Here is a 15,021-nt window from a genome sequence, read left to right on the forward strand (position 1 = left end):
ATTAAGAAAACCGTAATCTACATATCAGAAAAAAATGCTTCACCTTATAAAACAGTTTTTATTAAACCAAAATAATTTCACATGCAAAATAAAAACCAAAATATGAGCAGAAATTAAAAGTGCTGACATTAGACTGTCGTTGATCCGATTTTTCAGGTCTGTCCCTATATAACATCCAACAGTAATCTGCCATCATTGAGTCATTCCACAAACCCTTGTAGCGGTGTTCCATTAATGTCCTGATGAAACCGCTCGCCTTGTTCATTGCTTACATCCCCAAGATTTGGGGGGAAGGAATCTAAATGTGAATGCAAAAAGTGCATTTTCAGAGATATCCAAGACACTGGTTGCATTTAGCAGATCCTCAACACCTTCAACAAATTCTGAAGATTTATTTTTTCCTAAGATGTTTTCATAGATCCACTTGAAGCTTTTCCAAGATCTCAGTTCCTTGTCATTTAGAGTTCCTTCACACACATCATCTCTCATAAGCTCTCTTCTCTGAGGACAAACAAGTCTCCTTCCTTCAATTTTGCTGGTGACATGCTGGAGAATTACTGTGACATGTACTGGAACCCTTGTGAATTTGTGTTTTGGCTTTCACAAAGTTTTTAATAAATCCAACTTTATATGTAGTGGAGGAAGAAAGATTTTTCTTTGAGCAACTAAAGGATTATGCTGAACATTGTCTCTTCCTGGAGCATAGATGTTTCTCTGTCCCCAATCATGACGAACATAATGCTCTACTGTATTTCTACTGTCCCATAAACACAAGAAGCAACAATATTTTGTGAAACCTCCTTGCATTCCCATTAGCAGACCAATCACTTTCAAATCTCCACAGATGTTCCTTTGCTGAAGCTTATTTGTATAGAATCCAAAGCAACTAATAGAGTTTCATAACTTTCCTTTAGATGACATCAGTGAGCAATAGAGATTAATGGTTTGATATTTCCATTGTGAAGCAACATTGCTTTCAAACTTCTCTGGGATGAGTCAATAAACAATATCCAACCTGCAACAAAATACTCTTGATTCAGCTCTTCAGAGAGGCCATTCACGTTGTTGCAGTACACCATTGGTCCATCAGCTGTGAAAAATTGTGTTTAAAGTGTTACTTCTGTTTCGGTAATAACACACTTTGACATCATCATGAAGAAGATCCTTCTGTTTCAACCTAGATGCAAGACGTTCAGCTTTATCTTTTGGCAATGAAAGGTCTCTGATGAGATCATTTAATTCATGTTGAGTAAAGCGTTCTGGATGCTCCATCAGGTACATACTCCTCTTGACTTGTGGTCTCCATGTCTTCGCCAGTAGCTTCAGTGCCATAGTCTTCATATTCTATTTTGTTTTCATCCAATCCAGACAACAGTGGTATAGGAACTGGCCTAATCGCAGATTCAAGTTCAGGGTAATTAATATTATGTTTGTTCTTTGTAGAAAAGCCCTTCAGTTTGACAAAACAAAAGTAGCAGTCATCACTATGGTTTTTGGGTTCTTACCAAATCATGGGAACAGCAAATGGCATAGCCACTTTCCTCATATTCAACCAGTCACGAAAACCATTTAAAAAACTTGATCATATCACAAGAGGGGCCCAGCAATGCCAGCATACATTGAAAATGCAGAAATAACGTAAGAACTGTAATAACAAAAATACTTCTATCTCAGAAAGTTTGTGATAGAGCAAAGCTAAGAATATTTTTGGAATCAGCTCATCAAACTCCATAAAACAGACATACTGCCATTGCTGATGATTTTTTTTGTATTGACCAGTGTTATCGAAAGACCTGGAGATTCAAATTCATTGTGCAGATCATCAATGCTGAATTCCTAATAAAACCTTTTAGAGGGAAGGTATCTGAAAATGACCTAACATTTAAAACAGATCTCTATTAAATGATTTTTTTTTTCTTTTTTACATATCGCAATCTGTAATAAAAATAATTAAAAACAAATCTTGCAATTTTCACCCCCGCCACTAAGGAGTTTTTTTTGTTTTTTTTTTAAGTCTAACACGTCTTCTTTCAGGAAGTGCACATGTACATTAGCCACAAGTAACATTTGTACTGATGTGTCTAATGAGCATGTGCAAAGGTGATTGTGAAGCAAGGGGGAGCAGAAGGAGCTGTGACATTGACCATTATGATTGGTGGATTCTGTGTCATCAGCTGTCTTTAGAGGTGCTACCCTTCCTTGTAATCCGGCCTCTGATGATAAGGAACCTTGCTGTAACCTCTTTCTGAACGGACAAGAAGTAAAATTCTAAAAATCCCTAGTGGCCAGTACGAGATTTGCAAGGTTATTAATTTTGTGGGGGTTTATTTCCCTAAATGTTATGTATTAAAAAAAAAACTTTGAAAAAAAATATACATGTAACACAGAAACAGATTTAATCAATCAATAGGTAATTTTTTTCTTATAGTGTTGTCAGGTCCTTCAACGCTTTTAGACTGTGCACAGTCCTTTATTCAGGAGTGTCAGTAATGTTTTGGTTGTTTTTTATACAACTGAATATATTTAAGTAAAATTAATAGTGCGGTTGGGGCATTGTCTCTTGGGGTTCCGTAGCTGCAGTGACGCTCCCGACAGTGATTGACAGTCCCTGCATCGTCTTCAGTTTTATGCTCCTCCCGGAATCTCTGCCACAACAGTGAAAGTAGCCCACTGCGGAATGTGATGCCCTGGATAAGCCAGGTAGTCACAGATAGCGCCCCGCACAACACCAGTCCCCTCACTAGGTAACACCAGCCAACCACATAAAACCCTAGTCACCTCGCTCAGTGCTGGATGAACACACTAGGGGGCGGAGCCAGGCAGGTTGGCCACGCCCACTGAGGAGTTCAGAGAGCCTGAGGGAGGAAAAACACAAACAATTCAGTTGAGTTCGCAAAGAAGTTTGAGAGTGCAGTGGAGGAGGTCAGGTCTGTGTGACAGGCCTGTGACAGACTGACAGGTGCCAGGGATGGAGCCCGGGAACCTTTGGCTAGGAGGCATATGGAGGCCTCTGCCTGCAGGAGCCGGGAAGATGGCTCGGTGGAACCGTGGTGGACAGGGACAGGGTAGTGGCCCGCCGGTACTGACCCGGAGAACCGACTTGGAAACCGGAGCACAGGAGGGGTTACTCAGACCCTGAAACGAGGTCTAGAAACTACTGGACTGAGTTAATTAACTGATTGCTGTCTGGACTTTAGGTCCTTTCCCACCCAAAGTCCCTCATAGAAGACAACAGCCCAACGAGGGGGATAGAAAGCCACCGGCAAGGTTCAGAGATCCTACGGGCCAGCGTCTGCAGGCAAACGGGCTCTTCCGACATTCACAAGCCGGGGAGCGGACTCTTGACACTGCATTCGCAGGTAGTCCAACGACTCAAACAGTTGCAGGAGAAAGGCAGAGACCACCAACCGGGTAGGGGAACCCGACTGCAGCCGGCTGCGGGCACCGACCACCATCATCTTGGTTTACCAGAGACTCGAGTGTTTCATTCTAATAGTGAGTACACCAGTGCCCTCCGGCTGCCCATCTCCCTGCACCGCCAAAACACCCCCAACGGGTCCCGGGGCCATCCCTGCCCACAGAGGGGTTAACAACTTGCTGCATACCATCTCCCCCGGGTGCCCCGTAACTGCAGCGGTGGTGACCACATTCACCACATTCCGTGGGTGGCGTCACAAACTTAAAACACGGCTCCGGCCATACACCTACATCCCCAAACCGCCAACCCCTTTTTGGTCGGAGTGACCGCAGGACCCCCGGGTCCGGAGACCCTCGAGTCACCCACTGAAGGTCCGGACTCGGTTGCAGCCGAGCACGGGGCGGCACAGGAACAGAGCTGTGACTGGAAAACAGAGGTGCAAAGTGTGAAGACGCCAGCAGGGCCATGACTATCAATCACATGCAGGGGGTATGATGGCAGCTACTGCACCCGGACTAGTCTCAGGGAGAAATTGCATCGGTGGACCGATCCTAGTTTATTAGCAAACAGCGAGGTGCTGTGTATAAGTTTGTTTTACTCAAAAATATACAGTTGTATAAAACCGTATTGGAACACCTCAATAAAGGAATGGAGAACCTGGCAGATCCCCTTTAGGGTTTGTGCCCATGTAGCAGACTTGTGTTTTTCTAGTTTTTTTAGTCATGGCAATCGCGGGGTTTCCTGCACTGTACTCCCCCAATCGCTGCTGGGTCTCCGACTGATGTTACAGCAGGGACCCAGTTCTCACTTATTGGAGCGGTGCCCACACCACTCCTGGCAGTTTAACCCCCTGAATGCTGCGATCAATACAATCACAGCATTCAGGAGGCATGGAGAGGAATCACTTACCTCTCCATGGCAATCGGGTCACTGTAATGCAATCAAAGGGACCCAATTGCTGCCATGGCAATTCTGAGTCATCTCTATGACGACCCTTGGTTACTGAGCTACAGGCCACCTCACAGACCATGCCAGATGCACGGTATGTGAGACAAACTGTCAATTCTGAAAGTATATCACTGACAGATTATAATCCGCTACAGTGATAAAGCTTGAGCACTGCAGTGGATTATATTCGCAGAAAAAAAAAAACGCAGAAACCACTGACATGCTGCTTCTTTTTTCATTACCAAACTCTGCAAGGAAAAAATCTGCAATATGTGGACAGCAAGTCAGGATTCTCAGAGACTTTGCTGGGATGCGTTTTCCTCGGAGTACTGATTAAAATGTGCAAAAAAAAACCATATAAAAAATGCGATAAAAATGCAGCGTGTGCACATGGCCTTGTTAGCTCATTTTAAAGAATGATTTTTATCTGAAAGCTATTGGTTATCTGAGATCACAGAGGAAACCCATGTTGGGATTGGGTGGGGAATCCGTACCATAGTGGAGGGTAAGGGGAGTGCTGTAGTTGGAGGGGAGAGGGAGGGAGTGCTGTTTGTATTTTCTCATTTTATCAAATTCAATCCAACCTCTGCATTTTATATATATATATATATATATATATATATATATATATATATATATATATATATATATATATATATATATATATATATAATAAATATATATTACAGTTAGGTCCAGAAATATTTGGACAGTGACACAATTTTCGCAAGTTGGGCTCTGCATGCCACCACATTGGATTTGAAATGAAACCTCTACAACAGAATTCAAGTGCAGATTGTAACGTTTAATTTGAAGGTTTGAACAAAAATATCTGATAGAAATTGTAGGAATTGTACACATTTCTTTACAAACACTCCACATTTTAGGAGGTCAAAAGTAATTGGACAAATAAACCAAACCCAAACAAAATATTTTTATTTTCAATATTTTGTTGCGATTCCTTTGGAGGCAATCACTGCCTTAAGTCTGGAACCCATGGACATCACCAAACGCTGGGTTTCCTCCTTCTTAATGCTTTACAGCCGCAGCCTTCAGGTCTTGCTTGTTTGTGGGTCTTTCCGTCTTAAGTCTGGATTTGAGCAAGTGAAATGCATGCTCAATTGGGTTAAGATCTGGTGATTGACTTGGCCATTGCAGAATGTTCCACTTTTTTGCACTCATGAACTCCTGGGTAGCTTTGGCTGTATGCTTGGGGTCATTGTCCATCTGTACTATGAAGCGCCGTCCGATCAACTTTGCGGCATTTGGCTGAATCTGGGCTGAAAGTATATCCCGGTACACTTCAGAATTCATCTGGCTACTCTTGTCTGCTGTTATGTCATCAATAAACACAAGTGACCCAGTGCCATTGAAAGCCATGCATGCCCATGCCATCACGTTGCCTCCACCATGTTTTACAGAGGATGTGGTGTTCCTTGGATCATGTGCCGTTCCCTTTCTTCTCCAAACTTTTTTCTTCCCATCATTCTGGTACAGGTTGATCTTTGTCTCATCTGTCCATAGAATACTTTTCCAGAACTGAGCTGGCTTCATGAGGTGTTTTTCAGCAAATTTAACTCTGGCCTGTCTATTTTTGGAATTGATGAATGGTTTGCATCTAGATGTGAACCCTTTGTATTTACTTTCATGGAGTCTTCTCTTTACTGTTGACTTAGAGACAGATACACCTACTTCACTGAGAGTGTTCTGGACTTCAGTTGATGTTGTGAACGGGTTCTTCTTCACCAAAGAAAGTATGCGGCGAACATCCACCACTGTTGTCATCCGTGGACGCCCAGGCCTTTTTGAGTTCCCAAGCTCACCAGTCAATTCCTTTTTTCTCAGAATGTACCCGACTGTTGATTTTGCTACTCCAAGCATGTCTGCTATCTCTCTGATGGATTTTTTCTTTTTTTTCAGCCTCAGGATGTTCTGCTTCACCTCAATTGAGAGTTCCTTAGACCGCATGTTGTCTGGTCACAGCAATAGCTTCCAAATGCAAAACCACACACCTGTAATCAACCCCAGAACTTTTAACTTCTTCATTGATTACAGGTTAACGAGGGAGACGCCTTCAGAGTTAATTGCAGCCCTTAGAGTCCCTTGTCCAATTACTTTTGGTCCCTTGAAAAAGAGGAGGCTATGCATTACAGAGCTATGATTCCCAAACACTTTCTCCGATTTGGATGTGAAAACTCTCATATTGCAGCTGGGAGTGTGCACTTTCAGCCCATATTATATATATAATTGTATTTCTGAACATGTTTTTGTAAACAGCTAAAATAACAAAACTTGTGTCACTGTCCAAATATTTCTGGACCTAACTGTATATATATGCTAAAAAATTTAATATATTTATACACAAAGTGTGTGTGTGTGTGTGTGTGTGTAGATATAGGTATATAAATGTGTGTGTGTGTGTGTGTGTATATATATATATATAATCACAGTATATATATTTTTTATATTTATTGGTGATCTACAATTTATCTGTGGAAATTCCACATATAATCAGTTCCGCATCCAAGTTTAGATGTTATGCTAATTAGTCCATTTCAATCTTTTTTAAACAGATAATAAACAAAAACCAATGAACATGCGGCAACCACCCAAACCACATGAGCCATTTGCAAAGCACCAGCAGCCTTTACCCTCCAGTCGACCGAACATTGCAAACAAGCCATTTACTAAGCCATTGCCCTCTCCCCGACAGCAGCCTATGTCATTCCAACCACCAGCCTTCAGGAAGCCGATGGGCATGCCACAGCCGGAGGATGAAGAGGTATATGGCTATGACCTTTACAGCAATTAGTACAATTTTAAGATGATTAGAGGTTTAAGCTTTGCCCTGCATCACACTTGTACATGTTGTTGGGCTTAAAAGGGTCTCTAGAGCCAAATTCTGGGTCGGGATAAGTTAGTTAAGGTCATAGACCTTTGTTATTGGACAGGTTGTCTATAATTATGCAATTGTAAGATCATTGCATGCGTTATAAATATATTCAACCCTGTCCATGGAAATCTTCCCATAACCCCCCTGACATTGTAGTTGCTCTGCTTGGTGACGGGGTGTTTCCATTTTTCAGCGTTAGCTAAACCACAATCACAATTAAGTCATTCATTGCTGGTCTAACCGGTTTCATAGTCTTTGTAAATATGTAAAACATTCCCAGGGTAAGACCGCTAATGAACTGCACTATTTGGTTTTCACTAATGTTTTTTTACAGTCATGAATGCACATGTAATGGGAGAGGATTTGCAACCAAAACTAAATTGCACGTTTCCAGCTTTAAACCTCATTTTGTTTAATATAAATATATGCAATATCTTGCCATGATTAATTTCTTTATGGTAGTAGGATCTCTTATTTTCTGAAACAAAGCTGTAAAAAATAAAAAAAACAAAAACAAATGTTACTCCAAATCAAAAAAAGAACTGCATGTGCAGGGGACCCACAAAAAAATGATCAAATGCAAAATGTATTAATAATAATCATTAATGTGAACATAGTGACATGCAGTAATGTAAAAAATAATAGAAAAATTGCCCAGAAAGAAAAACCATCAGAACAGGCCACTAGATCGCAGTCTATATTAATGGACCCTAACGGTCATTTCACTGCGAGTGGCTTCGTCAGGATGCGAAATGCGCGTCCAGGCCTCCTGCCCTGCCACCTGACTTGCTTGATCTCCAGCAGCACATCATGTCCCAAGGTATTTTAATGTTTAATTATGACTGTTTATGATGAGGAAGTGTGGCGCCCCTGAGGCTCCAGTCACCACAGAGTACAGTACCTCATTTAGGGTGCGGTATTCGCCTCGGGTAAGGGGGGTTAATCACCGGTGTTCCACATTCACACCTTACATAAAGCTCAGGAGCCTTCTCACTGGAAACTGGACTAAGGTAGGCAGGGGGTAGGCCAACACGAAGCTTGTGACTGTCCCAGTCACTTGGACAACCACCTGGGGGGCGGGTTCCACTGGGGGTAGAAATAGGAGCAAACTCATACAATCACTAGCTAGTTGACTCGGGACACCAGTTCTGGGACATGAGACCATCAACACTTTCTTCTCTTCTCTGGACGGGGCCTGCGGCTTGCAGCGAAGTGCTCAGCCCAGTTTCCTTACGGCTGGAAGGGCAACTCTGGAAAAGGACTTTCTTTTTTCAAACAACGGTGACTTCTTCTAACTTATCAGAGTTCAACGTGGCCTATCACAGCGGTCGACCGATACTACCTGGGCGAGCGGCACAAAGAGTGAGTAAAGACACCTGGAACCACAGCAACTGACTCGGACTGTTATCGGCGCCCGCGCCTCGGCGCCTAAAGGCCATCGCCGTCACTACTCCCCGGGGCCCACTCCACCTGTGGGGAATGACACCATCTCTGCTGCTATTACCATCCACCCCGGAGGACAGTGACAGCAGCGGCGGCTGATCTCTGGCCGCGTACCACAGATGGCGTCACGACATTTATCCTCCTACTATCAATACCCCCATATCCTCCCTCCTTATTGGTGTACACCTAGGGGCACGAAGCCGAGCAGGCCACTGTGACATTCCATACCATCACACCGGCCCAGTGACGAGTAACTCAGGTACGAGACTCCGTGCCTGACTCCCCCTTGCACCCTGGGTGCTACAGAAGCACCTGTGAGGTGATATATAGTAGTGATTATAATAGCCATGTCTCACTTCCTCATACTCAGCTTGGTTTTTGTCATTACATGATATCCTTGGTCCATTGATATACACTGCCATCTAGTGGTCTGTTCTGGTGGTTTTTGTTTCTGGGCAATTTTTCTATCTTTTTGCCATTACTGCATGTCACTATGTTCCCATTAATGATTATTATTAATAAAATTTGTATTTGATCATTTATTTGTGGTCCTGTTCTGCTTGTAGGTCCCCCGCACATTCAGTTATTTATTTGATTTGGGGTGCCACTTATTATTTTTTGTTTCTCTTTGGACCTTTCCCTTTGGGAAAAATTTGTATGTTCAAGAGCTCAAAAAATGGCTACTTTTCTGAAACAGAGCTCAAAAGCCATTGTGTCATCCATGTTTCTAATGTGATTGTAACATACGGCTTCCTGTTTCAATGTGCCATGTATCCAATACATGATATATCTTGACAAAATTCCGCTTCCATTGCCCATGTTGACATTAATGATATCAAGTACATAGAGCATCTCTATCACTTTGTCTCCACCATGCGTGCATGCTAAAGAGACCACGCCGGCGCAGTCAGAAGCCTAAGGTTCGGCAGCTCATATAAATGTGGTGTAAAGTGTTTACGGCTTTGATCCTCGCCATGAGGTCTACCGGGCAAGGACATCTCCCAACTAGAACGGCAATGATGAGACAGAACTGTGCTGTTTATTTGTGGCTTGGAAAACTAGTGCAAAGACTAGCGTAAAATGTAGCTTAGAGCTCACTCATATTTTATTTACCATTTATTTCAATGGTGGTTTGGTCACCACTTTACGAGACCCGTAGCGTTCTCATTTTTTCTAGATCTGGGGTTGTCAGGGCTTATTTTTTGCTTCTTGAGCTGTTTTAAATCATAACATTTTTGGTTAGATCGTGCTGTCACAGTTCGATTTGTGCAATCTAAGTAGTAAACAAGCGCGGATGAATCTCCGATCCACCCACGCCTGTTAGCTGCACATGTCTGCTGATCAGATCAGCAGACATGTGCAGAGAGGGAGCTGACCTAGGATATATACTCTCCTAAGTAGTAAAGGGGTTAAAGGAATTTGTCAGCAGGATTTAACCCCAAAATATTTATATGTGCATATAGCTCCTTTTAAAGACAAGTCCAGCGGTATATCTTTTTGTAGCCAGTCCGTTCCTCCATTATTGAGAAATCAGAGTTGTAAATGAGGATCTGATTTCTCTATCACTCCATCTCTATTCCACACCCAGGGTCGCCGTCTCCTACTTCACTAATGGCTCCTTTGCCCGTAGTCCCACATTATAGGGGCAGGAAGAGGTGGTATCAGGCAAGGAATAGATCTGGAGTGACAGAGTCTTGAGATCTACAGCCTTATTTGCATATCAATTAAAACACTGATTTCTCTGAAATGGAAGAATGGCCATATGTCATGATCCAGGCTGGCTTTTCCCTGCTGTGGTTACACCCAGATCTGGCCTGGTCATGTCAGGGGTTAACTTCCCTTGCCTCGTTCTGGATCCCAGGACACTATATCTTGCCTCACTACCTATGGTTCAGTGCCAGTGATATTTCTGCCTTGCAGCATTTATACTGGCTCTGGTGAGTGTTCCCGATCTGTCTGCCTCCTTGCTACTGTGTCCTGAATTGTACCCTTCCCCGTTCATCTGCCTGTCCTGGTCGTTAACTTCCCTCTCCTGTCTGTTGTTTGTGTTTCCCTCTGCAAACCTGATCTCCCGGCTTCTGACTCGGTTGTGTTTTCTGACTTAATTGCGATACTCCCCTTGCTGTGACTTGACTTTCCTGGCTAGACCCTGACTGTTAGACTACTCTATTGCCCCCTGGTGGTTCGCCTGTTAACTGCCTGCTGAAGTTTCTCTGCTATACTTCAGCTGCCTTTCCATTACAGTGTTACTTTGTCTCTCCTTCACTACTCTGCTGCCACCTAGTGGGGAATACGCTGTACTGCGTCTTACTAACCCTTTGTACAGCTTGACACCATGTAAAGGTATTGCTGGAGTTCTCTCTGAATGAGCTGCATGGTTATATAAATAGTTTGGGGGTGAAATCCTGCTGACAGATTCCTTTTAAAGATTCCCATTAGGGCATAGATCAGGTATACCGGACGATTTTTATGCACAGCCATATACCATGTAGTGATACAAAAATACATTACTGTTAAATAAATGTTCCAAACTGATGTAGAAATATTGTTGAAAAACATAAAAAATTAAAAATAATTAAAAATTGCACAAATGAAAAGTTTACATATAGTCTTAACTAAAAAAGGGCAGAAGAGGCAGAGACCACTACAAAACTAAAGAATTAGATTACACGTAGAAATGTGTGTAGTCTGCAGCCATGAAGATTCCTTGGTCTTTTTCTCACTGTCTATATATTGCCTATGTTTCAGGAAACCTACATTATACCAGACTCTGACTCTGAAAATTATATTGAACCCACCAAGGATCCACCAAAGAAACGTAAGAGCTTTAAGACACTTTAAGGGGTTGTCCGGTTTATAAAGCAAAGTCGGCAGTCACTCTGTATGACTGCAAACTTGTGAATCCGCACGTTTAGTATTATCATAGTTATTAGTACTGGTATATTATGATACTGTCAACAAGTTGTCAAAATGTTGTTTAGTGATGTGATCAAAAGTGGAGCAAAGGGCATAAAAGTCATTAAAGGGGATCTGTCACCAGGTTTTTGCTCCCCCATCTGAGAGCAGCAGAATGTAGAGACAGAGACCCTGATTCCAGCAATGTCACTTACTGAGCTGTAAGCTGTCGTTGTGATAAAATTAATATTTTCTCTGATGCAGATCTAGCATTTATACAGAGATCATGAATATGCTGGACTACCTGCAGCACGACAAGTAGTCCTCTGATGATGATCTACTGCTGATTAAACAATGATTTTATCAAAACTACACTAAGCAGTCCAGTAAGTGACACATCGCTTGAATCAGGGTCTCTGTCTCTACATTATGCTACTCTCAGATTAGGGGGCGAAAAATTCCCTTTAAAGGGAACCAATCACCAGGTTTTTCGTATATAAGCTAAAGCCAGTGCTATACTGGCACTATCTGGCTGATTCTACACATACCTGTAGTGGTCAGCTCGGATATTTAGGTTTGGAAATACAAGAAAATAAAGTTTATAAATTCGGCAGCTTCTTGAGTGACAGCAGCTGAGGATCAGATAATATCTGGGGGGTATTCAGACTTATCCCCTCCCCCTATTAAAATTAGCATAAGTATTATACAATTGATTAACTTTTGACTTGCAGGACCTGTGCTGAGGTCATACCCATGGGACCAGAAGGGGCGGGGCCTCAGCCAACAAACTGATACAAGGAAGTAACATTTTTCTGTTTGCTGAGGCCCCACCCCTTCTGGTCACATGGGTATGACCTCAGCACAGGTTCTGCAAGTAAAAAGTTTATCAATTGTATAATACTTATGCTAATTTTAATAGGGGGAGGGGATAAGTATGAATACCCCCCAGATATTATCTGATCCTCAGCTGCTGTCACTCAAAAAGCTGTTAATTTTATTTTACTTTCTTGGATTTCAAAACCTATATATCCGAGCTGACCACTACAGGTATGTATAGAATCAGCCTGATAGTGCCAGTATAGCACTGGCTTTAGGTTATATACAAAAATCCTGGTGATTGGTTCCCTTTAAAGTCATTTGAATCTGCTTATGTCGCCACAATCAAGCCTATCATGGTATGTGCATAGCGGCTCCGACTCTGTCCCAACAGATGATCTTTACTGTGGGAAATTAGCACCTGCCAAAGATGACTGGATGCAGATTTGATCCAATTTCTCTATAACACATGAAGGTTTATCCAAGCTAAGTATTTGTGTAGGGGGGAATTGGAGGAGATAGCTGTCAGCTGAATGAGATTTTGTCCAAACCCCTCTCTATGCCTTATGCCCCTTTTTACATGGGTCAGTCCAGGTTGATATACAACTGTCGATTGGCTACTGTCACATACCCACCAGAGTCCGCTCCTGCGTTGTCTGTTTCGATTACCAGGCGGTGCCTGTGGATAGTGCTGGTGATGGAAGAAGAGTCGGTGCCGGTGGCTCTGGTAGGCGCAGGCTCCGCTCATCCACTATGCTGTGTTTCCCTGGGACCTGTAGTACCATTGGCTGACTGTAGGTGGTGTGTATCTTCCAGCTGAAGTTACCACCATTCAGTTACAGCCACTGGGAAGACACCACACCCTTCTAATTCCCCTCCTGTCTGCTTGTCACTGCCAGAGATAGTTCTGTATTCCTGCTTCCTGGTTCCCACTCTGTTTTGTATAGTGATCCCTGTGTTTTGACCTCTGCCTGTTCTCTGACTACCCTCCTGCCTGCCATTTTTGTATCTCTACCCAATCCGGATTTGACCTCTGCCCGGTTTCCTGATTACGTCCTTGCCTGCCTGATTTTGTCCCTGTTCTGCATTTCCTGGTTTGACCCTGCCTGACTACTACTCTCATCGGACTGCAGCCTACCACAGGTAGTGATCTCCGGGGCCCTGTGTAATTCTAAATCCCTGTATAGGGGTGAAAAGGGTGTCAGGGTTCTCGGGGTCCTGCTTTGTCAGTGGCTTTCCTCTAGCCTGTCTGTTACAGCCAGTCTAAATCTGTGGTTCCAGGCAGGCGTTACAGCTACTTACAAATTGATAGGCAGCTCTTACAAACAATCACCGAATATTCCATTATTACGATCGTTCTGTGTCCATAAAATATCATCTTATCAGCAGCACATGTCCTGTTTACACAGAATGATGAGCTGCTGATTAACAATAATTTTTAAGCCCGTTGACGGGACGAATGAGTGCATTCGTAGGAACGCCTCTTCACCAATTATCAGCCCATCTAAAAGGGTTAAAACCATTATGGTCACCTATATGATGGGATTATGTGTTGTGGAGCTTGGAACACTTTTATAATTTCGTCATGCTATAATTATTTACCAATTACAGCTTTCTTTCCAGCTCCAACAGTGAACAGACATAACAAACCCGGTCCCCCGCCCCCGGTAAAACCTTCTGCCATGCGACCTGCTCAAACAGAAGATGCAGGTAAATCTATATGATTAGCATTACTTATTTTACTCAATGTAAAATGTCTATAATACCCCAATTAGTCAACATATTCCAGATTATTGCACTGAACGACCCCCAAATCTTTCATTTCAGATGCAAAGTTTATTTTCAGTAATGTTTCCCTACATGAATATGGCTTATGATGATCATGCATAGAAAAGTTTTCTTCCTATATTTAAGTCAAGAGCTCCCTCCTGTGGGGTCTGAAGTATCTTGCTATATCTGTGCATTAATCACCAGTGGGTTTACGATACAGTGCAGTGTTTAAAAGCCCTTACATTGTCTCCTATTGAATATAATCAGATGCATCTCATGTAATTATTAGCTCTAAATTGTCCAATCGAGACTAAAAAAACAATCATAATTGAGAAATGGAAAAGAGAATGAAAAATGTACCCAGTGCATCACTGACAGGTGAGGGTGAGACAAAAAAAAAATGTGTGTGTGTGTGTGTGTGTGTGTGTGTGTGTGTGTATATATATATATATATATATACAGTGCTGGCCAAAAGTATTGGCACCCCTGCAATTCTGTCAGATAATACTCAGTTTCTTCTTGAAAATGATTGCAATCACAAATTCTTTGGTATTATTAACTTCATTTAATTTGTCTGCAATGAAAAAAAAAAAGTTGTCATAAAGCCAAATTGGATATAATTCCACACCAAACATAGAAAAGGGGGTGGACAAAAGTATTGGCACTGTTTGAAAAATCATGTGATGCTTCTCTAATTTGTGTAATTAACAGCCCCTGTAACTTACCTGTGGCACCTAACAGGTGTTGGCAATAACTAAATCACACTTGCAGCCAGTTGACATGGATTAAAGTTGACTCAACCTCTGTCCTGTGTCCTTGTGTGTACCACATTGAGCAT

The 15,021-nt window shown here is 42.4% G+C and overlaps 1 protein-coding gene across 5 annotated transcripts in view; it reads left to right on the plus strand.

The window, feature by feature from the left end:
- The window catches only part of BLNK (B cell linker), a 388,622-nt gene that overhangs the window by 284,370 nt on the left and 89,231 nt on the right, over positions 1-15,021 (plus strand). For all 5 annotated transcript variants that reach the window (XM_075352283.1, XM_075352284.1, XM_075352285.1 and 2 more), the window contains 3 exons: positions 6,940-7,148; positions 11,451-11,520; positions 14,025-14,123. In XM_075352283.1, coding sequence (XP_075208398.1) covers positions 6,940-7,148; positions 11,451-11,520; positions 14,025-14,123 — 378 coding nt within the window. The remainder of the gene's footprint in view (positions 1-6,939; positions 7,149-11,450; positions 11,521-14,024; positions 14,124-15,021) is intronic.

This window comes from Anomaloglossus baeobatrachus, chromosome 5 (assembly GCF_048569485.1).
Source record: "Anomaloglossus baeobatrachus isolate aAnoBae1 chromosome 5, aAnoBae1.hap1, whole genome shotgun sequence".
Taxonomy (NCBI): Eukaryota; Metazoa; Chordata; class Amphibia; order Anura; family Aromobatidae; genus Anomaloglossus; species Anomaloglossus baeobatrachus.